Consider the following 27,619-nt stretch of genomic DNA (forward strand, 5'->3'; position numbering starts at 1 on the left):
GCTCCAGGAGTAGTCTGCCATTACTAACAGCTCCAAGATTTTCGGGAAACTTATCAAGGTGACTGTTCAGGAAGTGAATCTTAATGCTCATGTTACATCCAATGTTGCAGAAAGCCAACAGCATCCTTTGAACCAGAAGTTCATAGTTTTCTGCTTTTTTGGTTGCCAAGGAAGTTCTTTGTAACTGCCACAAAAGACTGCCATGCTTTCTCCTCCTTATTCATCTTCCTAGCAAATTCTTCGTCACATATGAGGGTTCAAATTTGAGGTCCATCAAATACACCTGCTTTTATCTTCTCAAAAGACAAGGCAAGAAAAGCAGAAATAATATGTTGAAAGCATTCACTTTCTCTATTCAACGCCTGAACAAATGGCTTCATTAAGCCAAGTTTGATGTGAAGTGGGGGAAAAATGATCCTGTCTTGACTAACTATAGGTTCATTCACAATATTTTGCATCCCTACTTCCAGAGCTTCACGTTTTGGCCACTCCTGTGTCCAGTATTTTTCCCGAGCTCGGCTGTCCTACAAACACAGAAAGCAAGGATACTTCATGAAACCTCTGTTGTCCTAGCAGGAAATTTACAATTTTAAGATCCACACAAATGATCCAGTTATACTCCTCATACTTCAGTAAGTCGAGGACAATTTTTTTTTTTTACAGAGACAGAGAGAGGAATAGACAGGAACGGAGAGATGAGAAGCATCAATCATTAGTTTTTCTTTGCGCATTGTGACACCTTAGTTGTTCATTGATTGCTTTCTCATATGTGCCTTGACTGTGGGCCTTCAGCAGACCAAGTAACCCCTTGCTTGAGCCAGCAACCTTGGGTCCAAGCTGGTGAGCTTTTGCTCAAGCTGGCAATCTTGGGGTCTCGAACCTGGGTCCTCGGCATCCTAGTCCGACATTCTGTCCACTGCGCCACCACCTGGTCAGGCTCAAGGACAATTTTTATGTCATTATAATCTTCTCAAAATCTTCTCATAGATGAGTTGAATAACCAATTGGAACCACTGCATAAACATTACCGTTGTGTAAAAGAACACGTTTCAGACTCCGTTTAGAGCTGTCAAGAAATAGCCACCGTTCTGTTGGACTGTAAGTGGTAACACCTAGCTGACTGAGAAGACTACTGATATCATGACAGTAAACAAAGTGTCTTCGGAAAAAAAGTTCGCAAAAATTTGTTCACGCTTCCTGAAATGGGATACTTTAGCTGACAAGTGAAGTACATTCTTTTCTTGAAGCCTGGAGGCTAATAACTCAGCTGCGTTCTTTGATAGGCCCAAATCTCTTACTAAGTCATTCAATTCGGGTTGGCTAAACTGCTGAGGGGTTAATGACAGCTTGGCATTGGAAGAAGACCCTTCAGATTCTACAACCATTTCCTCATATATCTTATCAAAATACACTTGATCACCATGTTCACTTTCTTCATCCTTAGAAGAAATAAAACCATTGAAAACTGAACTGGGAGTGTCTCAGAGTGTGGGATAGGTCATATTGCTGATGGAATATTAGGATAAGTGATCATATGCCCTTTTTTCTTGCCGATGCCCTTTGTATGGATCAGACAGAAATAACAGTCACTTGCTGTGGTCTTAGATTCACGCCAGACCATGGGAATAACAAAAGGCATTCCTTTGCGTTTTCCTTTTGTCCAGTTACGAAGCATTTCCTCACAATTATGACATACAATATGAGGAGCCCAGTTCTTGTCTTGATCGCCAAGGGGAACTTGAAAATAGGCAATATATGCACGTGTCACAAGTGATGAAATATTGCGCCTTTGACGCTGAAGTGTGTAACAGCCACATATATAACAGAAGGTGTCAGGACTATTCTTACATTTATGCCTACTCGAAGAAGCTATGATTCAATCTTAAAACAAAATAAGAGGGTGTTTTTAACAGATAATAATTTTTTACTTTTTTTTTTTTTTGTATTTTTCCGAAGCTGGAAACGGGGAGAGACAGTCAGACAGACTCCCGCATGTGCCCGACTGGGATCCAGCCGGCACGCCCACCAGGGGCGACGCTCTGCCCACCAGGGGGCGATGCTCTGCCCCTCCGGGGCGTTGCTCTGTCGAGACCAGAGCCACTCTAGCGCCTGAGGCAGAGGCCAAGGAGCCATCCCCAGCGCCCAGGCCATCTTTGCTCCAATGGAGCCTCGCTGCGGGAGGGGAAGAGAGACAGAGAGGAAGGAGAGGGGGAGGGGTGGAGAAGCAGATGGGCGCTTCTCCTGTGTGCCCTGGCCGGGAATCGAACCCAGGACCCCTGCACACCAGGCCGACGCTCTACCACTGAGCCATCTGGCCAGGGCCTAATAGTTTTTTTTGTTGTTGATTTTGTTGTTGTTTTGTATTTTTCTGAAGCTGGAAACGAGGAGAGACAGTCAGACAGACTCCCGCATGCGCTCGACCGGGATCCACCTGGCACGCCCACCAGGCGCTCTGCCCACCAGGGGGTGATGCTCTGCCCCTCCGGGGCATGCTCTGTCGCGACCAGAGCCACTCCAGCGCCTGGGGCAGAGGCCAAGGAGCCATCCCCAGCGCCTGGGCCATCTTTGCTCCAATGAAGCCTCGTCTGCGGGAGGGGAAGAGAGAGACAGAGAGGAAGGAGAGGGGGAGGGGTGGAGAAGCAGATGGGCGCTTCTCCTGTGTGCCCTGGCCGAGAATCGAACCCGGGACCTCTGCACGCCAGGCCAACGCTCTACCACTGAGCCAACTGGCCAGGGCCCTTAATATTTTTTTTATACAGGCATTGTCAGAGACTTTTTTTTAGCGAGAGACAGAGTAAGGGAGAGAGATGAAAAACATCAATTCGTAGTTGTTATCACTTTAGCTTTTCATTGATTGCTTCTTATATGTGCCTTGACCAGGGGTTTCTGACTGAGCCAGTGACCCCTTCCCCAAGTCAGCAACCTTTAGACTTAAGTCAGCAGCCATGTCAATGAGCCAACGGTCAAGCCAATGACCTCGGGGTATTGAACCTAGTACTTCAGCATCCCAGGTCGACTCTCTATCCACTGTGCCACCACCATTCAAAGACAATTTTTAATTACCTTTAATAAGTCATGCCACTTGAGAATATTTGCAAATACTATAGTTTATTCATAGGAAAAGCAGTTAGCTGTCATTTATTACTTACACTTACTGTTTACCCATAAAAAAGACTTCAGGAGATACAGCCTCTTTTTAGTTGTAAACAAATTTAAGATAGTATACAACTACATACATTGCTAATCTCAATAAATAGTTAAAGTAATGAACTCAAGTATAAGATAAATCACTTTAATTCTCTTCTGGAAACCCCTAAATGTAGAAATCATGGCTTTACAAAGTTTCTTAGCAAGCTTTTGAAAGGGGAATATATGATAATATTAGCAGAAGAGCATTGGCAGGCCATTCTAAAGTATCCATATCTTTTGTGTATAGTTTTTCTTAAATGAATTATTAAACATCTACCGTTTACAGATCCTAGGTATTTTCACATTGCTTTGAAGCTGATAAAATATCTACTTCATACAATTGACTCAGTTTATTATTCATACATAGGGTATGCCAACAGTCTGCTTTATGAAATCCAAAACCAATAATCAGTACATCATCTTTCTTAACACTAGCAAAAGGTTTTTATTTTAGTGCTCTAAAAACACTATATAGTACTGTATTTATGATTTAAGTTAGGATAGTATGATGTCTAAGGGCACAGACTTTGGAGCCGGATAGACCTATTTCCTAATTTGATTCTACCATTAATGTGACCCAGAACAGCCTACTTAATATTTAACATCTCTTAAGTCTTTGTTTACTAACCTCTAAAATGTCATTTTCATTGAGTTTTATAAAGAAAAAATAAAACGAGTGTAAAGTACTTAGCATGTAGTACACTTAATAAATGGTAACCTTATCTTATTGCTATTTTAGTGGGTTAAGTTTTTTAATCAAACAATTTTTTTTGGTTGTCAGTTTCATATTTTATTACGTATTTTACTGAATCCTATCTTTTCAGAAACATGAAATATTAAGTAACATTTTATTTTACTTTCAGTCAAAGAAAAATAAGAAGAAATCAAAGTCAGATGCTAAAGCAGTGCAAAACAGTTCCCGCCATGATGGAAAGGAAGTTGATGAAGGTACTTGAACAGTGAAAGGATTATAGAAAAAAAATTAATTCTTTTTTTACCAAGTTGGATTATTTTGAAGCTGCATTTGTTTCACTTAATCTTTTTTTTTTTTTTTTTTTTTTTGTATTTTTCCGAAGTTGGAAACGGGGAGGCAGTCAGACAGACTCCCACATGCACCCGACTGGGATCCACCCGGCATCCCCACCAGGGAGCGATGCTCTGCCCATCTGGGGCGCGGCTCTGTTGCAACCAGAGCCATTCTAGCGCCTGAGGCAGAGGCCATGGAGCCATCCTCAGCCCTGGCATGCTCCAGTGGAGCCTTGGCTGCGGGAGGGGAAGAGAGAGACAGAGAGAAAGGAGAGGGAGAGGGGTGGAGAAGCAGATGGGCGCTTCTCCTGTGTGCCCTGGCCAGGAATCTTGTATCTACCTCTTCTTTTTAATATCTATAGATCTTAATGTACAGGTTTGTGATGTTGTTAGGGAACATTTTTTTATCTAAATTATTTAAGGATCTAATAGTGCTTTTCCTAAAAGGAACTGCCTTGAAATATAAGGTCTTGCACCCTGGCCGGTTGGCTCAGTGGTAGAGCGTCAGCCTGGCGTGCGGGGGACCCGGGTTCAATTCCTGGCCAGGGCACATAGGAGACGCGCCCATTTGCTTCTCTACCCCCCCCCCCCCTCCTTCCTCTCTGTCTCTCTCTTCCCCTCCTGCAGCCAAGGCTCCATTGGAGCAAAGATGGCGCTGGGGATGGCTCCTTGGCCTCTGCCCCAGGCACTAGAGTGGCTCTGGTCGCGGCAGAGCGACGCCCCGGAGGGGCAGAGCATCGCCCCCTGGTGGGCAGAGCGTTGCCCCTGGTGGGCGTGCTGGGTGGATCCCGGTCGGGCGCATGCGGGAGTCTGTCTGACTGTCTCTCCCCGTTTCCAGCTTCAGAAAAATACCAAGAAAAAAAAAAAAGAAATATAAGGTCTTGCTCAGTATCCTGAGCAAAACGCCATTTGTTTTGTCTTTGTTTCCTAGGAATATGGTTTGGATTTTCCCATTGTTCATAGATACGATATTCCTAGAAGGCTGAATACAAAATTTTTTAGTAAGCCACTTATTATTATCACCTAATAAACCCATTTATTAATAGTTGAATATATAACACTGGCCTATTGATTTTATCAAGCAAAACTAAGGTATACAAGAAGACTTCTGTATCATTTTTCTTTTTTTGACAGAGAGAGGGACAGACAGACAGGAAGGGAGAAAGATGAGAAGCATCAATTCTTTGTTGTGGCACCTTAGTTGTTCATTGATTCCTTTCTCTTATGTGCCTTGACCGGTGGGTTACAACAGACCAAGTGACCCCTTGCTCAAGCCAGCGACCTTGGGTCCAAGCTGGTGAGCCTTGCTCAAACCAGATGAGCCCATGCTCAAGCTGGAGACTTCGCAGTTTCGAACCTGGGTCCTCTGTGTCCAGTCTGACGCTCTGTCCACTCTGCCACCACCTGGTCAGGCGCACCTTAGGATATTCATTGCTTTCTCATATATGCCTTGACCAGGGAGCTACAGCAGAGCGAGACCCCTTGCTCATGCCAGTGACCTTGGGCTCAAGTGGTGAGCCTTGTTCAAACCAGATGAGCCTGCGCTCAAGCTGACAAACTTGGAGTTTCGAATCCAAGTCCTTTGCATCCCAGTTCAATGCTCTATGCACTACACCACCGCCTGGTCAGGCTATATCATTTTTCTTAATTCTTAAACCACATGTGAGAGATTTGATAAATAAATAATGGCAGCTAGCTCCCTAAAACAATATAATGAGATTAGAATAAATCTTAGGATAAATTAATATAATCAGCACTTTTGGGTTTTAGTTTAATATTTAAATTTATCATGCTATTTTGTGTGCACTACTCCATTCCCCCCACCCAAACTACAGTTTTTTTGTTTTCCCCTTACTGAATAACTTTTTTTTTCCCCTGGGGCTATGTCAGGAACCTGGGAAACTAAAATTAGTCACAGAGAAAAACGACAGCAACGTAAACGTGATAAGGTGCAGACTGATTCTGGTTCATTGGATTCAACTATCCCTGGGATAGAAAATACCATCACAGTTACCCCCGAGCAACTTACAACTACATCATTTCCTGTTGGTTCCAAGAAGAATAAAGGTATATTAGTGAAACATAAGAGTGATGCATTAAATCCAGCTCCTTTTCATCTGATTACAAAATATTGTTACATCAAAATCTGATTGTTTTTAACTGCTTACGTCATTGTACTGATACCATTTTAGCAAGAGCATTGTAGACTGTGTATTGGTTTATCTGATTCCATCAGTGGTAACTTGTTACATATTGCATAATAAATGGCCTGTTAAATTAAAATTGCCTTTGTGCCTTGAGTCACATGAGAAAATAATGTTGCCTCTTTTTTCTGTGTATCGCTTGCCCCAATACATCTCCATTTCTTGACAGTACGTTAAATGCAATTGTTTGTCACCCTTCTGCATGTGGGTGCTTTCACTCCAAGATGAAATATGCATGTTCTGGTAGTGCAGGTACTATCTGGATTTCTTACCACCCCAACTTTTTGACAATGTCATAATGTGTTTGATGAAGCTAGACTGGAGCTTAAGAGGTTTTTGACCTAATGTTCTGCCCAAGGATCTCTAATGCTCAAATTATCTAATACAGATGGCTTTTTGGTAGCTCTTTACATTGCCTTTATTTTTATCCTGGAGACAGCAATCTGCAGAGTGATCCTTTTCATCTTGCTTCAAGGCATTACTTACCTTCCTTCACCTTTCTACTAATTGTCTCCCCACTGCACACTTGTCTTCAGGTCACTTTCTTGGCCTTGCTACCCTTTATTCTTTTGCTTGATGATGTGGTGTAACTTACTGCTTTGGTACAGCAGTGACTTCTACTTATCCATTTTCACTGTTGTATATTAGCCATATTTGAGTGTTTCTGTTGGTAACCCATTATCCTTTGGCGCATACCTTCCTTGCTAGCACAATCCTGTATCATGCTGGTTTTTTGATACATTGTGATTTTTATGCTTTTTTGCATCAGAAAAATAGTATCTTTGATATAACATGTCCTCTCACCCATTGCCATATTTCCTAAGCCCTGCTCCCAAATACTGCCTAAATTTTTTAGTTGATGTGTTTGCTTCCAGGATTGTGGAAACAGCAGCTGGTATTGTGGTGGCAAAGTTGAGTCCAGTTACAGAGCCCATTTCTCCAGTTCCTACCTAAAAGAATCCTGGTAACCATTAAAGAACAGCAGACTATTTACTTGGGCAGTTTCTAGGTCCTTTGTTGGCATTTTAGTTGACTAGGAATATGATAGGAATATGATAACTAAAGAACCCAATTATTTAAAAGGACATGTGAAATACATTGTTGAGTATTTTAAAATGGCTCTTTTCCAGTGTAAGAATTTAGTGCTTGAAGGAGAAATTTATTATAAACAGTAAGAAAATTAATTTGTATTTTACTCCTAATTTATTGTGCATGGTGTCCTATTTAGTATTAAATAAATTTTACTTTTATTTCAACCAGGTGATTCTCATCTAAATGTTCAAGTTAGCAACTTTAAGTCTGGAAAAGGAGATTCTACACTTCAGGGTGAGAGAAATTACATGTAACTTAAACTGAAGGCCCATCAAAGTATAAACTGGTATACATATCTCTTTCCTCACAAGAATAACACAGAAGGGGGGAGGCTTAATAATTTTTAATTACCAAGGTAATATCATCACAGTCTAGAGATTTTGGAAAATAGATAATAAGTAAAATCACTCCTGCTTCTAACAGTCTTTGGTATGTTCTAGTTGTTTCCCCCTCCTCCATATGTAAAAATATTCTTTTAGTAATAGTTTATATGCAATTTTGATTCTTGTTTGCCTCACTTAAGCCAGTGTATAAAAAAAGGATATTTTTTGGACTTAGGTTTAATATAGATGTATATGGGCTATAGGACTTTTCTACTTACTATTTATTAAGAAAAAAAGTCTTAATACCTATATTTAATTTTTTTTTTCTTTTTTTTTTTTTCTGTATTTTTCTGAAGCTGGAAACGGGGAGAGACAGTCAGACACACTCCCGCATGCGCCCGACCCGGATCCACCCGGCACGCCCACCAGGGGGGGAGCTCTGCCCACCAGGGGGCGATGCTCTGCCCCTCCGGGGCGTGGCTCTGCAGCGACCAGAGCCACTCTAGCACCTGGGGCAGAGGCCAAGGAGCCATCTCCAGTGCCCGGGCCATCTTGGCTCCGATGGAGCCTTGGCTGCGGGAGGGGAAGAGAGAGACAGAGAGGAAGGAGGGGGGGGGGGTGGAGAAGCAAATGGGCACTTCTCCTATGTGCCCTGGCCGGGAATCGAATCCAGGTCCCCCGCATGCCAGGCCGACGCTCTACCGCTGAGCCAACCAGCCAGGGCCTGTACCTATAATCTTTTAAACTGCTTCCTTAACACTATCAAGTATATCACAGTAAGTAGAGTATAGTCTAAAGTTATCCAGTGCTTCAAAATAGAAAATATACTGTATTTACTTGTTTATGATAAAGATTAAATTAAGTAGAGTGGTATACTTCACCTAAAAACTAAAGTGTTACAGTAACATAATTCAGAAATGAAAAGGCACCACTCATTTTAGGCTTGTTCCTAACACTGTCAGGTTTCTTCATTTCCATCATTCTGAATCCTGGCTATACATTGCAGTCATCTAGGAAGGTTAGTAAACAGCATACATGTATGCAAAAAGAAATGTGTACTTATATATGCACACACACCTATGTGATTTATATATACATGCAGACACTCAGGTACATATATCTGCATACAGTTGTATAAATACTGATGTCTGGGCTCCACCCTTAGAGATTCTGTTTTTAATTCCTCTGGGCTGAGAGGCTCTAGTATCTACTTTTAAGAAAATTTTCACATGATGAAAGTCTAGGAGCAGGCTGGATATAACATGAAGTTACTTTCCAATTCTAATATAAGTAATGTTGCAATAATTATCCTTCATGCATGAAGAAAAAAAAGAAAATTTTCAATTGATTTTAATGTGGAGCCAGGTTTTAGAAATACTGCCTCATAGTATGTATGTAAATATTTAAGGAAAGAACCTGTAACTAAGGTCTATATTTTTAGTAGGTAAGTATTCTGAGAATACCAGTTTGTTTGTTTTTTTCTGTTTGTTCTGTTGTACTTCCTTTGAACAAATCATTCTGCTGTTAAAAATATTACTGAATATATATATATTAAGTTTAAATCTCCTGTTTTTAAATTTAAAGTCATCCATGGTGGTCATGCCATTTTTTAAATTCTTCATTTTTATCTTTCAAGCTCAAGCTATGTAAAAGACAGTATGGGAAAGTAATAAGTGATAAATATAGACCGGGCAACCCTAGAAATTTGAAAAGATCCCAGTTTTAACAAGGAACCATGTACCAATTTTTAATTTTTCTTTTTAGTTTCTTCAGGATTGAGTGAAAACCTTACTGTCAATGGAGGAAGCTGGAACGAAAAGTCTGTAAAACTACCCTCACAGACCAGTGCAGGCGAGGAGAAGTGGAACTCTGTTTCACCTGCCTCTGCAGGCAAGAGGAAAAGCGAGCCGTCTGCTTGGGGGCAGGACCCTGCGGACACTAATGCAAATGGAAAAGACTGGGGAAGGAGTTGGAGTGACCGCTCAATATTTTCTGGCATTGGTAAGAAATGTTAGAAAATTTTAAATTCATTTTTAAATTGCTTATCTGCTACATTGTGAATTTTCCAGGAATGAAAAAAAAGATCCATGAATTAAAAAATAAGTAATGCCATACAGAAATAATAGCAATAATAAACTCATCTCAGGTCCTTCACATGGAACAAAGTGGCAACTAAGTAAATAATAGTATTTATTATTTGCTCTTAACTTAATGCTTTTACATCTATACTATACTTTATCTAAAACTTATTTAAACTTAACACATTTGATTACCCATGTATACAACTGGTATAGTTGTATTTTTAGTGATGTAATAAGTATAATGTGTGAGCAGTCTTTTTGATTAATTTTGGTAGTTTACTGAATTTAAATAAAAATAGTAAATGGCAGTACAGTTTATAGTAACCATTTATATACTATTTATAAGTTGCCTATTTGTAATTAATTTTTCCCCTGGGTTTTAAAGATAAAAATCGGTAGTTGAGCTTTTTTCTGTTGAGAGCCATCAAGCTAAAATCAACTTAGTTTCATGTGTGTGTGGTGTGTGTACATTATAGAAAAGAAATCTATGTTTAATATGGAGAACTGCAGAAAGAGAAGGAAAAAACCCACACCACCTATTACCATGCCACTCAGTGCCAACTACTGTTTTGTTTTGTTTTTAACCTATGTACAATTTTTTTTACATAATCCAAATCAAATTTGTTCCTACCTCCCGTTTAATATTGTAAAATACACATTTTTCTTTTTACATTTTTATTTAATGGCCCTATAACATATTGTATAAGCAAGCATAGCAGTTTGTAACTATTTGCATGTTACCAGAGAAAAAATTTTCTTTCTTATTTGCCATTTTAATAACATTGCATTGAATATCTTTGTTTTGGGGTTATTTCATTAGGATAGATTCTTGGGAGTGATACTGGATTAAAGGGAATATGAATGTTTACAGTGCTACACAACATGTTGTCAATGTATTTTCTCAGAGAATTCTAATTTATATATCAGCGTCAGTATGAGTGCCATTTGTCATATGCTGACCAGGGTTGTGTGTTCTTATTTTTAAAAATCCTAACTGATAAGCTAAAAATACATAAATTGTTTGGGCTTACTTTTTTAAATGAATAATGAGGTTGAATGCTTTTCACAACTTTCTTGATCATGTCTATTTCTTTTATGAATTGTCTATTTGTGTTCTTTGCCTATTTGTCTAATGGCTTCTTAGTGGTATTTTTTTTTAATTAAGTTGTAATTCTTGTCTATCAAAAATAGAATTTTTCTGTTGTGCTTGATGCAGATAATTTTTATTAGTGTATATCTTTTAAAGTAGGAAAAAGCATAATCAAATGTCAAAATAACCTGGAGATGTTTTCTCTGAACATATGTACCCTGATTTATCAATGTCACCCCATTAAAATTAATTTTAAAAAAATTCAGATATTAAAAAAAAGGTAGAAAAAACTTTTCTTCCTACGTTATTTGCTTTTCTCATCACTTTTAAGCTTGGAAAGATTGATGTTGACTAATGTTGCCAAGAAGAAAACTTGAGATTATATACTAACACTGTTCTTAAACTTGTTTTCCCCTCCTCCCCCTGCAATGTCCAAAAATTGTGTAGAAATACCAAAATTTGGAAGAAGAGACAATCCCTAAATTCCCAGCCTCATTTCAGCAGTAAAGAAAGCGTAAATTTCTATACTGTAAAGAATCCTTTCACATTTAATAAAAGAGATGGTCAATTTTTATCAATTAATATTAAGAACTGTGACCATTTAAGATATTTGCAACTTACTTAAAAGCTATGTAGCATTTTCATAGTTAGGACATAAATTTGTTGGTTCATATTTAATGTTGCTGCAAATAACAGCACATTCGAGTTCCTGCCTAGATGGATTAGGACCTTTGTTAAGATTGGAAGGGAACTATAAAATTAGGTTTTCTGTGAGTCACTGAGAAGAGTCAGGTGTGACTGGCATGATAGATGTATATGTTCCTTAAAATGTTCACATATAAATAAGAAATTGCTTGGAAATATTGAGAAGATAGCGTGGTGTCATCAAATGAACATGGACTAGCTCAGATAGATCAATTTGGTATGAATCCCTGTCTTTCCATATACTGGCTTTATGGAAATTAGACTAATAATTTAACCTCCTGTATGAACTTCATATTAAAGTACTTGTGAGGGTTGGCTGGCTGAATGAATGTCAAGTACCAAGTTCAGTGCCCAAAGTCATAGCTTAATTATGGTAAATAATAAGGTAGCTTGTGGTGGTAGAAAGACTTTAACAGGCTTTGGAAATCTGCTTAAGTTCTAGTCTTGGCTCAGCTGTTTTCTAGCTGTCAGCAAGTTACTTAACTGCTCTGAAACGTTGCCTTGCTGGGTTGCCCTAGGATTAAAAGTGGTTGGTGTAAAGAGCCCACTACCTAGTAGATATTCAGTAAATAGTATCTATTGCTATATTAAGTGGTTCTGATTTCTAAGGTTATATAATATTATCATAGTTTTAAATCTGTACATATCTTTCGAGTTTCATTGCAAATTGAAGGTTCCAAGTGACGTTCTTTATTTTAACAGCTGCTTGGTCTAGTGTGGATAGGGGAATGAATACCTCTGAACAGAATTCTGCTTCTTTTGCATCTCTCACACTTAACTCTGCTGTTTCTGGTATGTGAAAACAGTCTTTCATTCAGTTAACAAAAAATTTCTTTTTAAATTAATTTTAGTTCTTGCTATTTGAAAAAATAATCAGCATCAAGTACTGCTATCAACATAAATAATAGATATATATAAAGGAGCAGAGGCCTTAATAACAGGGAAAGAAAGACCTAAATTCTTAATCTGCAAGTGATTTAGTTCCTTTCTGTAGTGGAGATAAGATTGTGTGTCTTACCATAACTGGAAGTGCTCTGGCGCTCAGACAAGTGCAAATGGAAGGCTTTCCTTTCAGGGTGAAGATAGTCTGTTAATAGCATACTACTACCATACTTCTACTTGCAGTTTGGCGTCTGTTTCTGTTTGCCTTTGGCATTGTTTACAGTGAAGCCTTTCAGGCTATAGGACCTTCAATGACTCTACTTTGAGCATATGTTGATTAGAAAGTACGTTATTACTAATAAACTTCTATAAATTCAGCATAACTTAAATAGATATACCTTTTATTAATCATCTAAAAGCTATATATACTTAGCAAATATTACTTAAACATGGGAGAAGTTTAGTTTGTAATGTTTGGTTGATGTTGGAATTCATGAACCCAGTGTCTTAATTATGTAGTTCGACAGTGTCTGGAGTCACTATTTTAGAATAGGGGTCAGCAAACATTTTCTGGAAAGAGACCAATAATAAGTATTTGAGGCTTTTTGTAAGCCATATTGTTATCTCTGTTGCAACTACTTAATTCTGCCATTGTAACAGGGAAGCAGCCAGAAATAATATATAAATAGAGGAGTGTATTGGGTTTTAAATATTATTCTTTTAATTTTTTTTTCAGCCATTTAAAAATGTGATGCTATTCTTAGCTCATAAAGTATACAAAAAAGGGGTGGCTAGATTTGGCCTCTGAGTCATAGTTTGCCATTCTTTGGTCAACATTTCACTTCCAGGGATACAAGTTAATTGCTTCCTTTATTTGGCAACTTTGTGCAACACAGATTCTATTCTCTTCATATATTCAGAGAAAGTAGCATGGGCTGCTAAAGAAATAGCAAGTGTTACTATAGATTAGTGTGCTAATTATATAATTATATATGAATTTGATAGTGTTACTCTTAAAATTTACACAAAAATATGTAACTATTTTGAGTATATATCAAGCAGTTATATTAGTGAAATGCTAGTAAAATTAGCTAGCATTTATAAGGACTTTGATCAGAGGAAGTGATTGTGTCTTTTATGCAAACAGGTATTTTTCTTAACCATTTCTTTATTAAAGTGGGCCTGAATCTAAATTATCAGAGTCACCTAAGGATTCTGATACATTTGGAAATTCTTATTCAGAAGGCATGGAATAAATATACCTTGATGGAGAATATTTGCATTCTGAAATGAATTTGTGGCTATGAGCAAGGGTCTTTGACCTGACACCCATGAATTTATATGTCCCCATACTCTATGCAAATTTTGTATAAGTTCTGGACAGTAGTCTACCATAGCTATTATCAGATTCCTAAAGGACTTTGTGACCCCACCACCTATTCTCCATATGCACATCCCCCCAAAATATGTAAAAACAGAAAAAAACTTGGAAGACAATACAGTTGATCCTTGAACAACATAGGAGTTTGAGACAGTGAGCTCTTCCCGCTCCCCACTTAGCTGCATATAACTTTTGATTCACCCAAAATTTGATAGCCTGCCGTTTACCAGAAAAGCCTTACTGATAACATAAACAGTCTATTAACACATGTTTTGTATGTTATATGCATTACATGCAGAGGTCCCTCATCTGTTGCGGGGTTAGGTTCCAGAACCCCCACAATAGGTGAAAATCTGCCAAGTAGCAACCTTATATTTATTTTATTATTTATATATATATATTTACATATATTTTAAGTCTTTATAAACCTTCCCCACATTCTTATAAACCTTTCCAACATTGTTATTAACCTTTCTCACACTTATTTTACTGCAAAAATAATTTAAAATAATAAATATATAAAAATACCTGTATACTGCAGAATCCCACAATATAGCGAAAAATCCACAGTACACAATTAGACATATACAATTTAAAAATCTGTGATACAGTGAGACCCCAAAAAGTGAACCACAATGTGACGAGGGACAATACTACATTCTTACAATAAAGTAAGCTAGAGAAAAGAACATTTTAAAAATGAAAATATTTGCAACATATTTATTGAAAAAAATTCTTGAATAAATGAACCCACATCATTCAAACCCAGGTTGTTCAAGGGTCAACTGTATTCTCATTAAATGCACCTGAATTTAATTTGGTCTCTAAACTACTAACCTAACTCTTATCTCTCTGGCTTCTCACTGCCTCAGCTCTCTACGACAGTGGTCCCCAACCATTTTTGGGCCACGGACCGGTTTAATGTCAGAAAATATTTTCACGGACCGGCCTTTAAGGTGGGACGGATAAATGCACAAAATAAAATTATGCGACCAGCGTAAAAACTGGTATTTTTAAATATAATTGTCGAACTTATGAGACAAACGTCAAGAGTGAGTCTTAGATGGATGTAACAGAAGGAGTCTGGTCATTTTTAAAAAATAAAATGCAGTTCAGACTTAAATATAAATAAAACGGAAATAATGTAAGTTATTTATTCTTTCTCTGCGGACCGGTACCAAATGGCCCACAGACCGGTACCAGTCCTCAGCCCGGGGGTTGGGGACCACTGCTCTAGGATAATCATGTATCTCTCTCTTCTTTAACTTTTTACCTTAGGCAGAAGATTCTAGCAAACTCAAGACATTTTCTAGTTCTTTCCTTCAGGGTTCTAGGATATAGGCTACCCTAAAACATCCAGAATTTCTTTTGTGCTTTATTATTTTCTCAATTAAAAAGAAAAATAAAACAACTTTTTTGAACTTTTAAAATCTGTAAGTAACTAGTTTGAAGAATATAATATAAAAGACAAAATCTAATGGATTGTTTTTAGGGAAAATATATAGTTCTGATCAGTGAATTAGATCAAGTGATTATCATGCCTAATCTAAAATTACCCTTAATTTTACTTTTTCTTTTCTTAACTCTTTTATAACGTCTGAATTTTTCTTTTAGGAGAAATGCAAAAATAATAATAATAATAATAATAAGCATCCATGTGCAAAGTATAGAACTATTGTTATGAAACATCATTAGAAAATTCCATTTTTAATTTTATTGCATTCGTTTTCATTTAAGGGTCTACTGCTGAGCCAGTCTCTCAGTCTACCACCTCTGATTATCAGTGGGATGTTAACCGTAATCAGCCCTATATCGATGATGAATGGTCTGGGTTAAGTATGTCCTTTTAAACATTATCAATTTTTGGGTTTTTTGTTTGTTTTTTGTTTCTTTTTTCAGAATTTTCTTTCTAGCATCCTGAATTCATGCTTTATGCTTTAATTTTAATTGCCTTTAGGTATTAGTAGTATAGTTTAATACCCAAGTGCACTACTTGTAAACTGATTATTGAATACCTGTACAATTAGAACTAAATTCACTTTTCATGATTGAGATGCTATTTATACATGAAATTTTCTTATAGTTGCTCTGGTTTTTAAATTTTTGTTTTAAATGAATGTTCTGTTTCTCTTTGTAGTTTTAGTATAATAGAGTAATAGAATATACAGGAATGGCTATAACTTTGTGAGGTGTGTAGGGTTTTTTATTGGTACGCAGCCATTTGTTTAGCCTAATTTTCAATAGAAGCCTAAGGAGATTCAAGGCAAGAGTTATTTTTAAAGAATAAAGAAAGAGTAAGGGGAAAATACTATGGTTTTTATGTTCAAAAAGCTCATGCTATCTTAATTTTTTTAATTGGATTTTTTCCCTTCTAACTCCAAACCTCAGAATTTACTCCTTTTCAGAATTTTATGGCACCTTATTTTCTGTTATTTATTCAGCACTTACCTTTTGGGATTTTCTCCCATTTTGGTCTTTATAAAAAAGTTTTTTAAAGAATATGTTTTGTTTCTTCAAGTAGAGTTGAAACTCTCTGAAGAACTTTCACTCTTATCTCCTCAGTACCGACTGCAGCATTTTTACATCGATGTTCCGTAGTAATGATGATAAAAGCAAACACGTGGCTATGTGCCAGGCACCAGTCTAATTAAATCTTGTAAATATTATTAATTTAATGCTTATAATAGTTTTATGAGGTAGGTATTATTTTTTCCATACTGTTACCGTATTAAGAACCTGAGGCAAAGAAAAGTTGTCTAACTTTTGCCAAGCCACACAGCTGGTTAAGTGGAGGAGATGGTACCAGACTTTTGTAGTCTGGCTCCAGGGTTCATGCTCTTAACCGCTGCATGGTTCAACTTTAATGATGATTGTAATCATGAGGGTAAGATGAAAACAGCACAAGGATTAGTCCGTACACTGATTAGTCTCTAGATCAGTTGAAGCACAGTTCTTATAGATTAAGGGAGATGAAGTTTTAAATATAGATCAGGAAGGGCCATGTTGTGAAAAGTCTTGTATTGCTGACTAAATATTAGGGAGGATGGGGTTGTAGTTACTAGTTTAGAAGGTATACTCTAATTCTAATCCTGACTTTAAAATGTAGTATCTCAGCCTTACCTGTGGTGGCGCAGCGGATAAAGCGTTGACCTGGAATGCTGAGGTTGCCGGTTCAAAACCCTGGGCTTCCCAGGTCAAGGCACATATGAGAAGCAACTATGTAGTACGAGTTGATGCTTCACACTCCTCCCACTCTTATCTTTCTCCTCCCCTCCTCTCTCTCTCAATTCAATAAGTAAAATGTTCCTCATATAACTTGGACTTTGTTACTTGCAATCTAGATGAGCTGTAAAATGGGACAAATAATGTTATCTCTATATTATACTTCTGTAGATTTTTGAGATGTTTTAATGAGGTATTGAATGAAAATGAAAGCTCTTTGTAAATTATAAAGTATCTTATAAATCCAAGGTATTACAAAGATGTGAAAGCACTGTTTTTGGAAAACACATCTGTACTTTGGGAAGAATGATCAGTATGTGCCAAATAGAATTGAGTAATTATAGAAACAATAGGAGTAATTTTAAGAATATAGCAGTGAGGTGTCTTGGGCAGCTGTGTGCTGAAGAAAACTGAGCAAACAAATCTATCTAGGCTTCCCAACTTGGGCTGAAGAGCTCTACTTTTATCTATCTGAGAACTCTTGTAATACAGAAAATATGATTGGCTGCTAAAATAAAAGACTGAAAAAACATGTGTCCGTGTGACTGTGCTTAAAGTAGTATCAGGAACATCACCTTTCTCAAGTTTGTTATGCTATATTTGCAGTCATTTAGTTCCGAAATTTCTCTTTAACTTGATTTCCTCTATGAATTTTATTTTTTGTGTTATCATCTTTAATGTGGCTATTTTTTGTGCTCAGTGAATTTATTTATTCTAAATTTGTACAGGGCGTGATTTAGTATTAGAGATTACTAATCCATAAACTGTATATACTAGCTTTACAATTAACAGTGTAATATAATTAATATATTGGCCCTCTCTTTTGAGGCATAGACATCATTATCTGACAAAACAGCATTGATTCTACCCAGGCACTTACTATAAGATGCTAAAGTACAGCATCTTATTTTTTAAGGGCAGATGTTAATCTATCAATTATCTCCTCATATAAGAGTAAGTATCATCATCATAACCCCTATTAAAAAAAGGGAATATTTTGAATAAAACTTTGATTTTATTGTCATAGCATAGTGAAATCTATGCTATGGGTTAAGAACATGAGCTTTGAGGACTATCTGGGTTTAAATCTTACTGCTTTGCCTGCCCTTGCCTTAGGCAGGTACATGATGGTCCTATTCCTGTTTCATCAAATGTAGAAATAGTAGTACTCCTCTCCCACCCCCATTTAGAACACTGCCTGATGTTCTAATATTCTAGTAAATATTCTGTACATGCTATAGTGCTATTGCTGATATCATTTTCTAGGGGCAAAATTAGTCTGCTCTGTGGGGTTAATTGGTATTGTGTGTTCAAACACTGGAGAATATCTTTTTAATATAACTCTCTTGTTTTATTAAAGTTAAAACTGAATGACATTCTGACAAGAAACATCTGGCAGCTATTTTCTTCTTTTTTTTTTTTTTTTTTTTTTTGAGAGGAGGGGAGATAGACAGGCTACTGCATGTACCCAAACCAGGATCCACCCAGCAACCCCCATCTGGGGCTAATGCTCAAATCAACTGAGCTGTCCTCAGCGCCCAGGCCAACTCTCAAACCAGTCGAGTCACTGGCTGCGAGAGTGGAAGAGAGAGAGAAGGGGGAGAGGGAGAAGAAGAGAAGCAGATGGTTGCTTCTCAAGTGTGCCCTGACTGGAAATAGAATCCGGGACATCTGCATACCAGGCCAGTGCTCTATTCACTGAGCAACCTGGCCAAGGCTGCAATTTTCTTACTGAGATAAAATAGAGATTTGTTATGAGATGCTTAAACTTAAAACATTATACCAGAAGCAAATTAAATGGGAAGAAAATTGCTTACCATTGAAAGCTAGCATGGTTCTTTGAAAAGACATTGACAAACTAATGGGGGAATTTTGAGAAATAAGAAATTACTCTTATAAATGGAGGTACCTATACTATGAATGAAACTATACAGTTTTAAGGAAACTATGGCTGACCCTGGCTGGTTGGCTCAGTGGCAGAGCATCGACCCCAGCGTGTGGAAGTCCAGAGTTCAAATCCCAGTCAGGACATACAAAAGAAGCGACCATCTGCTTCTCCACCGCTTCCCCTCCCCCCCCCCCCCCCGGTCTTTCTTTCTTTTCTCCTCCTGCAGCCATGGCTTGAATGGTTCGAGTAGGTTGGCCCTGGGTGCCGAGGATGGCTCCATGGCCTTGCTTTGGGCGCTAAAATAGCTTGGTTGCTGAGCAACAGCAGCAGCTCCTGGTGAGCAGAGAATCACCCCATCGAGAGTTTGCCGGGTGGATCCCAGCTGGGGCACATTTGGGAGTCTGTCTCTCTGCCTCCCTGCCTCTCACTTAAAAAAATAAAATAAAATAGGAAGCTGTGTCTAAGAAGTTTATTAGCACATTAGTCCCATGCATGAATCTTAATAATTATGTGTTGAGAAGTCTCCTGGTGACAGTTTTTAGGTTTTGGTGATTGAGTTGTTGTTGTAAAATAGTTTTATTTGATCCTAGTTAATTTTTAAAAAACTGAGAACAATAAAAATTACTAAAAATATTTTATAAAGCCAATAGAGATTATGCTTCTGCTAATGTTCTTACATAAGTTAAACCATAATATAGTTAATCCTCAAACTTTATGGCCATCTAAGTCTTTAAAAAAATAATTTTACTAAGTACTTCACTAGATTTTTATCTCCAACCCACACACCATATTCGTTAAGAGAATATGTTTATGTTATTCACTGATCTAAACTTATTTTCTTAATAAAAGAAAATAAAGTGTCTTTTATGACAAGAGACCTTCGAGATCTGCTCATAGACAGCTATTTTCTAAATCTGGGTTTCTTATTTGTGAGGTTTAGGCAAAACCAATGAGCTTTCACATTCAAATCTTCTAATAGTATTGTTAATGAATGCTTGATATAAGATGAGCAATTGGCTCTAGACATCTACTAGATTTCTATATATTTGTAAAATGATTTCTACATTAAGACATTGTAAATGTGTCTTACTGAGATTTATCAGAATTATGATAAATAAAGTGTATATGCCTGATAGCTTAGAAACTGGTTTTTCTTTGTTTAAAAAAATAAAAGCTTTCTGCATTGCTATGAACTCCATTACATATATCTCGTGTAATTCCATCAACAATCCTATGAAGTTGGTATATAGCCCATTACAGTTAAGAAATTTAACAAGCCTGCCCTGGCGGTGGCACAGTGGATAAAGGATCAAACTGAGACTCAGAAGACCCAGGTTCAAAACCCCAAAGTCTCTGTCTTGAGCCCAAAGGTCACTGGCTTAAACAAGGGGTCACTTGCTCTGCTGTAGCCCCCTGATCAAGGCACATATTAGAAACCAGTCCATGAACAAGTAAGGAGCCACAACAAAGAATTGATGCTTCTCATCTCCCTTCCTGTTTCTCTGTCCTTATCTGTCCTTCTCTCTGTCACACACAAGAAAAAAGAAAAGAAAAAGAAATTTAACAAAAATCCCATAATTATTAAGTAGGAGAGCAATATTCAGATAAGAAACTGACTGTAAGGTCCATGTTCTTAACCTGTTAATGCTGTGTAGTACTGGCTCAGGATACCTGCTTTTCTCTGGTACCTACCTAGCTTAAGTTCTAGTATATAGTAAGTGCTTAATATGATGAAATTCCTGTAATTCCACTGCTAAGATATATTTATTGTTAATGTATTATTTCCTTTTGTCTATTCCTGCTGTAAATTTTGGATTATACAGTTTTGTCTATGCTTTTTTCTGTGAGGTTTTACCCAGATTGTTATATATTCTTTTAAAACATAAGTTTTAAAGCCTTTATGAGGATGTATCATAATACCTCCCCTTTTAACAAAAATAATAGAGTTCACATGGAAAAATAAGAAGAGCAAAGAAAATAAGAGTAATGCTGGCATATTTGTTTTCCTAGATACTAAAATGTATTACAGAGTTATATTATGTATGGATTATCCCAGGAATAGATCATTAGAATAGAATAGAAATTCCAAAATGGACTGAAGTGTATGTGAAAGAATTTAGTACTTGATGAAAGTAGCATTTGGCATTAGTGGGAAAAAATTGGATTTTTTAGTAAAGCAGTATTAGAATTCTAGACTTAATTTAGAAATAAATTCTAACCTTTCTCATCTTAAAACAGTGTAAATGAAACCTGGCTATAAGTCGTCATTACAGGAGTATATATGCAAGAATGTCCTAGAAGAGGAAGGAAGAATTAACTTTGAAAGATACTTATTTAATCAGGGTAAAGCCAAAGAATGATTGTCTTTTCAGAATAAGCCAGTGATAGCTCCCCAAAGCTAAAATTTAGTGCCTCCTAGACTGAAAGAAAAGAATTTAGAAGTCAAGAATAAAAACTTATTCATGAGCCTGACCAGGCATTGGTGCAGTGGATAGAGCATTGGACTGGGATGCGGAAGGACCCAGGTTCGAGACCCCGAGGTCACCAGCTTGAGCATAGGCTCATCTGCTTGAGCAAAAAGCTCACCAGCTTGGACCCAAGGTCGCTGGCTCGAGCAAGGGGTTACTCGGTCTGCCGAAAGCCCACGGTCAAGGCACATATAAGAAAGCAATCAATGAACAACTAAGGTGTCACAATGAAAAACTGATGATTGATGCTTCTCATCTCTCTCCGTTCCTGTCTGTCTGTCCCTATCTATCCCTCTCTCTGACTCTGTAAAAAATTTAAAAAAAAAAACAAATTTATTCATGAGAATAGGATAATAGAAGCCCTGAAAGTGACTCATATGTTTTGGAATGAAGATACAAGTATTAAAAGAGGAGAGGGCCTTGGCTGGTTGCTCAGTGGATACTGTCAGCCCATCATGATGACCCAGGTTCAGTCTCTGGTCAGGGCACACATGAGAAGCAACCATTTGCTTTTCTTCCCCTTCCTCTTCCCTCTTCTTTCTCTTCCCCTCTCGCTACTAGTGGCTCAATTGGTTGGAGTGTGGCCCTGGGTGTTGAGGATAGCTCAATTGGTCCAAGCATCAGCCCCAGATGGGGATTGCCAGGTGGATCCCAGTTTCCCAGTTAGGGCACATGTGGGAGTCTGTCTCTCTATCTCCCTTCCTCTCACTTGAAGAGGAGAAAAAAAGGAGGGTGAAAAGAAGAGGTCAAGTATTCTGTCATGACTTCGTGAATTTGAAGAAGAACTTAATCCTGAAAAGCTCAGGAGGAGGGGAGAGGAAAGAATATAGGGAGAAATTTCAGGTGAAGAGCATAATTTTGATACTGCCATTAAAGATTGACTAATTCTGTACTCTAGAATATAATCCATTACAATCGTAATAATCAGGACATGGAAATAACCAGGTTTTAGACCAAGTTAGACCTAAACAGTGAAAAAAGAGCAAATTCAGGAAACAGATAACAAGGAAGTAGGTAGGGTGGAATTACTAGTTAATTCATAAATTTTCTGGAGTTTCTGAGACATTCCATTTAATTAGCCGTATCATGTGCCCAGTAGAAGATGAGCAAGGGTTGTTGGTTGTTGGTTTTTACCATCATGTTACTGGGTTTTTTCTAGCTTTTAAAATGTGCCTGGGGAAAAGAACAATAGTTAAAATTACAGCTTAGCTCAAGCTAAGGAGTTTTAGTTTTTGCATTTTAGTTTTTGGCAGAAATGATAGATACCTAATTCACACTGTTAAATTTTAGATGGTCTGTCTTCTGCTGATCCCAGCTCTGATTGGAATGCACCAGCAGAAGAGTGGGGGAATTGGGTAGATGAAGAAAGAGCTTCACTTCTAAAGTCCCAGGAGCCAATTCCTGATGATCAAAAAGTGAGTAAAGGGATTGGCGGGTATGTTTATTTCTTTACACCCAACTATATTAGAATTATTAGGGGATGCAGTCTGTATTATAAGTATATCCAGTGGTAGAATTGCTTCAGAGAGGCATTCTAATCATATTTAGTTCAATCATCGTTTACCTGCATGCCTTCTCTCTATCACTGTTATTTTTCCCACAAATTATTGAGGACTTTACGTGGAAAACACTATTAGACATTGATCTGTCCTCATCAGAATTATTATAGTAGCCTATCAACTATTAATATATTTTAGAATAGAGTAAGTTGGTTTTCAATGAAAGATTAAGGAAAGCTTCATAGCAACAGACAAGACTGAGAACATGATGAAAGAGGCACCACTGCAGGGAAGTGACAACAGGTTCGGTGAAGAAGTAAATAGTGCGCATGTGTGAAATCAGCTGGACAGGATCAGTTATTTACATGTCCATCTTCCCCCTTGTAGCCTGCATTCCTTAAAGAAAGGGACCGTGAAGTTTTTATTTTTGTAGCTCTAGCAACATGCTTGGCATTCAGTAAGTGAATAAATAAATGAAAGGAGATATACCTTCCTATGTTTAGGAAAAATTAGGCTAGATAGAGCAGAAAGATAGGAAGACCTGTTTTGGAGGCTATTTTGTACTTTTTAGGGTAAGCATTAAAAAAACCATCCATGAATCAGGATGGAAGATAAGGAACTAAGTCAATAGCTTAGAAAAATAAACGGAAGTGGTATTTACAGGAGACACAGAGGCACTGATTAAATTTTGCTACTGTTTGGTTTTAGAAATAAGGGTGAAAAGCCGAAGAGGCTCTGAAGATAATAGGACCATTAATATACTACAAACATTAATTGAGCATCTAGCAATAAGACACAATTACTGTCTTTAAGGAGCCTGCAGTCTAGTTAGGAGAGAAAAAAGAGGGCACATCAACAGACAAAAGTAACATTACTCTGTGTGTGTTGGTTATTCTGGAAGCACTTGGGAATTTTAGCAAAGGCATACTAGAAAAAAAGCAGAATGTGACGAAAAGCATTATCAGAGATGAGATTGGAAAGGGAGGCAGGGACTGGATTCTAGAAGTCTTTGTATGTCATGTTTTAAACCTTTGATGTTATCCTGTAAATAATGGAAAAATGTTAAGCTAACATGTTGTTTGTTTATTGTAATTTGGTTTGGTTGGCTACTATGACAATCCATGTAGGAAAAAGGAATGGAGGTATATGTGAATAAAGGCAGGTAGATCAATTTAGAGGTTGCTTAGTAATCCCAGACAGCAGTGATAAGAATGATATATGGAATAGAGGACAGATTTGAAAATAAATTGAAGTCAAGACAGCAGAGCATATGAATAAGAGTTGAATGGAGAAAAAACTCTTTCTAGGATTTGTAGCTTTGGATAACTGGGAGGGTGGCAGTGGTGCTCCCAATAGAGAGAATATAGAAACCAGAGCTAATTAATTGGAGAAAAGATGGTTGCTTCAGTTTCAGGTGTGTTAAATGTGGGGTGTTCTGTAGTTGTGCCTAAGAGAAGTTGGCCATACCATGTTAAAGCTCAGGGGAAAGACCTGTATTTCAAAATTATTACTACGTGGTGGATAAAAGTTTTGAATGTAAGTGAATCTATGAAAAATCTAGAGTTAAATAGTTGTATGGAATGAGCCTAGAAATCTGGGGAACTCCTTATTTTGAGGAGATAGAAAGGTCTGTGAAAGAGACTGAGGAAGGACAGTTCTGAATCACAGCATCTGAACTATTTGCTTTCTGGTACGTAATTTAAAGAAGTTTATTGAAAATCTTGGAGTAGTAGCCATATTGCAGTGAATTAAGTAAACGAGGATTAGAAATAGTAATAACAAGTACTGTATAAGATTTTTAAGTAAGTTTGGATAGGAATGGAGGGGAGGTAGTGGACAACAGCAAACTGGTATCAGAAGGATTTTGTTGGGAGGATTTTGGTGTTTTTTTTTTTTTTTAATTTATTTTTCACAGAGACAGAGAGTGAGTCAAAGAGAGGGATAGACAGACAGGAACAGAGAGAGATGAGAAGCATCAACCATCAGTTTTTCGTTGCGACACTTTAGTTGTTCATTGATTGCTTTCTCATATGTGCCTTGACCGTGGGCCTTCCGCAGACCAAGTAACCCCTTGCTGGAGCCAGCGATCTTTGGGTTCAAGCTGGTGGGCTTTTTGCTCAAACCAGATGAGCCCGCGCTCAAGCTGGCGACCTCGGGGTCTCGAACCCGGGTCCTCTGCATCCCAGTCCGATGCTCTATCCACTGCACCACCGCCTGGTCAGGCAGGATTTTGTATTTTAATGTTAGGAGAGATTTTATTGTGCGTGGGTCGGCAAACATTTTAATAAAGAGCCATACACTAGTGCAAAAGTGGCCATAGGCAGTACAGAAGTTAACTTTATTTACAAAAACTGGCATTGGGCAAAATTTGTAATTTGCCTACTCCTTTAACATATTTGTAGACAAAAAGGACAGAGAGAAGGACAGACAGGAACGGAGAGAGATGACAAGCATCAATCATCAGTTTTTCGTTGACTACTCCTCAGTTGTTCATTGATTGCTTTCTCATATGTGCCTTGACTGCGGGCCTTCAACAGACCAAGTAACCCCTTGCTCGAGCCAGCGACCTTGGGTCCAAGCTGGTGAGCTTTTTTGCTCAAGCCAGATGAGCCTACGCTTAAGCTGGCTACCTTGGGGTCTCGAACCTGGGTCCTCCGCATCCCAGTCCGACGCTGTATCCACTGCGCCACCATCTGATCAGGCGAGAAAGGATCTTGAATAAAGAAAAAGTTAAATATAAATGAGAAAGATTTGACTAATAGAACAAGATCCTAACAATAGGAGTGAGGGAACCTTAGATACAAGTGGATTTGGTTTGGCCTTTAATTGGATGTAGTACCTCTCATCTTCAGGGACCAGAGAACGAGAGGTCCTAATGGAATTTACTACTAAGGGTCTAAATAAATGTAGAAAGAGATAGTTTCCAGGTAAAATGCAAGTCTGAGGGGGGATATGTGAGTTTTAGATCACGAAAGCTTCCTGGAATTGCCAGAACCTGGGGGAAAGGGGTGAAGGGGAGAGCACAGAGGGTAGTTAGGACAGTGAAACTATTTCGTATGATACTGTAATGGTGGATCCATGTCACTATGGTTTGTCCTAACCCATTGAGTGTGCAACACGAAGCATGAACCCCTGTTGTAAACTGTGGGTGTTGAGTGATTATGACATGTCAGTGTATTGTAGGTTCATCTGTTGTAACACATGTGCTTCTTTGAAGGGGATGTTGATAACTAGGGAGTCTGCATGTGTGAGGGCAGGTGGTATATGGAAATCTCTGCCTTCTGCTCAATTTTGTTGTGAACCTAAAACTGCTCTAAAAAAATAGTCTACTTGGCTTGACCTGTGGTGGCGCAGTGGAAAAAGCATCAACCTAGAAGGCTGAGGTCGCCAGTTTGAAACCCTGGGCTTGCCTGGTCAAGGCACCTATGGGAGTTGATGCTTCCTGCTCCTCCCCCTCCTTCTCTCTCTCTCTCTCTCTCTCTCTCTCTCAAATGAATAAAAAATCTTAAAAAAAAAATTTTTTTAATAGTCTACTTTTTAAAAAAAAAAGCTTCCCAGTATAGCACCTTAGCACACACTGATCATTCTGTATTTATTGAATGTTTAGGGAGCATACAACTAAAAGTCTGTTTCTCTAACTGTAACTTCCCCAGTGCCTGTTGATCAGAATTTAACAGTGGAACCACTGAATAGACTATCATATATCATAGCACATCTTTTTCTGAGTATACTCAGAAGTCATTTTTTACATTTTTAAGTAAAAATTGTATGCCATCTAAATGCCCATTAGTTGGGGAAAGGATAAATAAAATATGATGTTTGGGCTCTGGCCGGTTGGCTCAGTGGTAAAGCGTCAGCCTGGCGTGCAGGAGTCCCGGGTTCGATTCCCTGCCAGGGCACACAGGAGAAGCACCCATCTGCTTCTCCACCCCTCCCCCTCTTCTTTCTCTCTGTCTCTCTCTTCCCCTCCCGCAGCCAAGGCTCCACTGGAGCAAAGTTTGCCCAAGCGCTGAGGATGGCTCTGTGGCCTCTGCCTCAGGCGCTAGAATGGCTCTGATTGTGGCAGAGTGATGCCCCAAGATGGGCAGAGCATCGCCCCCTGGTGGGCATGCCAGGTGGATCCCGGTCGGGCGCATGCGGGAGTCTGTCTGACTGCCTCCCCGTTTCCAGCTTTGGAAAAATACAAAAAAAAAAAAAGAAAATGTGATGTCTGTACAGTGTCATATTAAACACATTTTTTAAATTAAATAAAGCAACCTTAATATTTCAATATGACTAGAATGTCAAAGAATGATAAAGAGCAAATTATAGAAGGATACAATAGTGATGCCATTTATGCAGATTTTATGTGTGGGGAGATACATATATTTATAGAAAAATTGATTAGGTGAACACAAAAGAAATTCATAATGTTACCTCTACAAAGGTAGTATGGGGCCCTGGCCAGTTGGCTCAGCGGTAGAGCGTCGGCCTGGCGTGCAGGAGCCCCAGGTTCAATTCCCGGCCAGGGCAAACAGGAGAAGCGCCCATCTGCTTCTCCACCCCTCCCCCTCTCCTTCCTCTCTGTCT

The 27,619-nt window shown here is 38.2% G+C and overlaps 1 protein-coding gene across 3 annotated transcripts in view; it reads left to right on the forward strand.

Moving 5' to 3' along the window:
* MTDH (metadherin) overlaps positions 1 to 27,619 on the forward strand; it is a 73,158-nt gene that overhangs the window by 31,312 nt on the left and 14,227 nt on the right. The window contains exons 3-9 of one of the 3 annotated variants that reach the window (XM_066379186.1): positions 4,053 to 4,137; positions 6,106 to 6,282; positions 7,680 to 7,745; positions 9,599 to 9,835; positions 12,413 to 12,502; positions 15,711 to 15,809; positions 22,842 to 22,966. In XM_066379186.1, coding sequence (XP_066235283.1) covers positions 4,053 to 4,137; positions 6,106 to 6,282; positions 7,680 to 7,745; positions 9,599 to 9,835; positions 12,413 to 12,502; positions 15,711 to 15,809; positions 22,842 to 22,966 — 879 coding nt within the window. The remainder of the gene's footprint in view (positions 1 to 4,052; positions 4,138 to 6,105; positions 6,283 to 7,679; positions 7,746 to 9,598; positions 9,836 to 12,412; positions 12,503 to 15,710; positions 15,810 to 22,841; positions 22,967 to 27,619) is intronic. The other 2 variants (XM_066379187.1, XM_066379188.1) reach the window with 2 other exon arrangements.

This window comes from Saccopteryx leptura, chromosome 3 (assembly GCF_036850995.1).
Source record: "Saccopteryx leptura isolate mSacLep1 chromosome 3, mSacLep1_pri_phased_curated, whole genome shotgun sequence".
Lineage (NCBI taxonomy): Eukaryota > Metazoa > Chordata > Mammalia > Chiroptera > Emballonuridae > Saccopteryx > Saccopteryx leptura.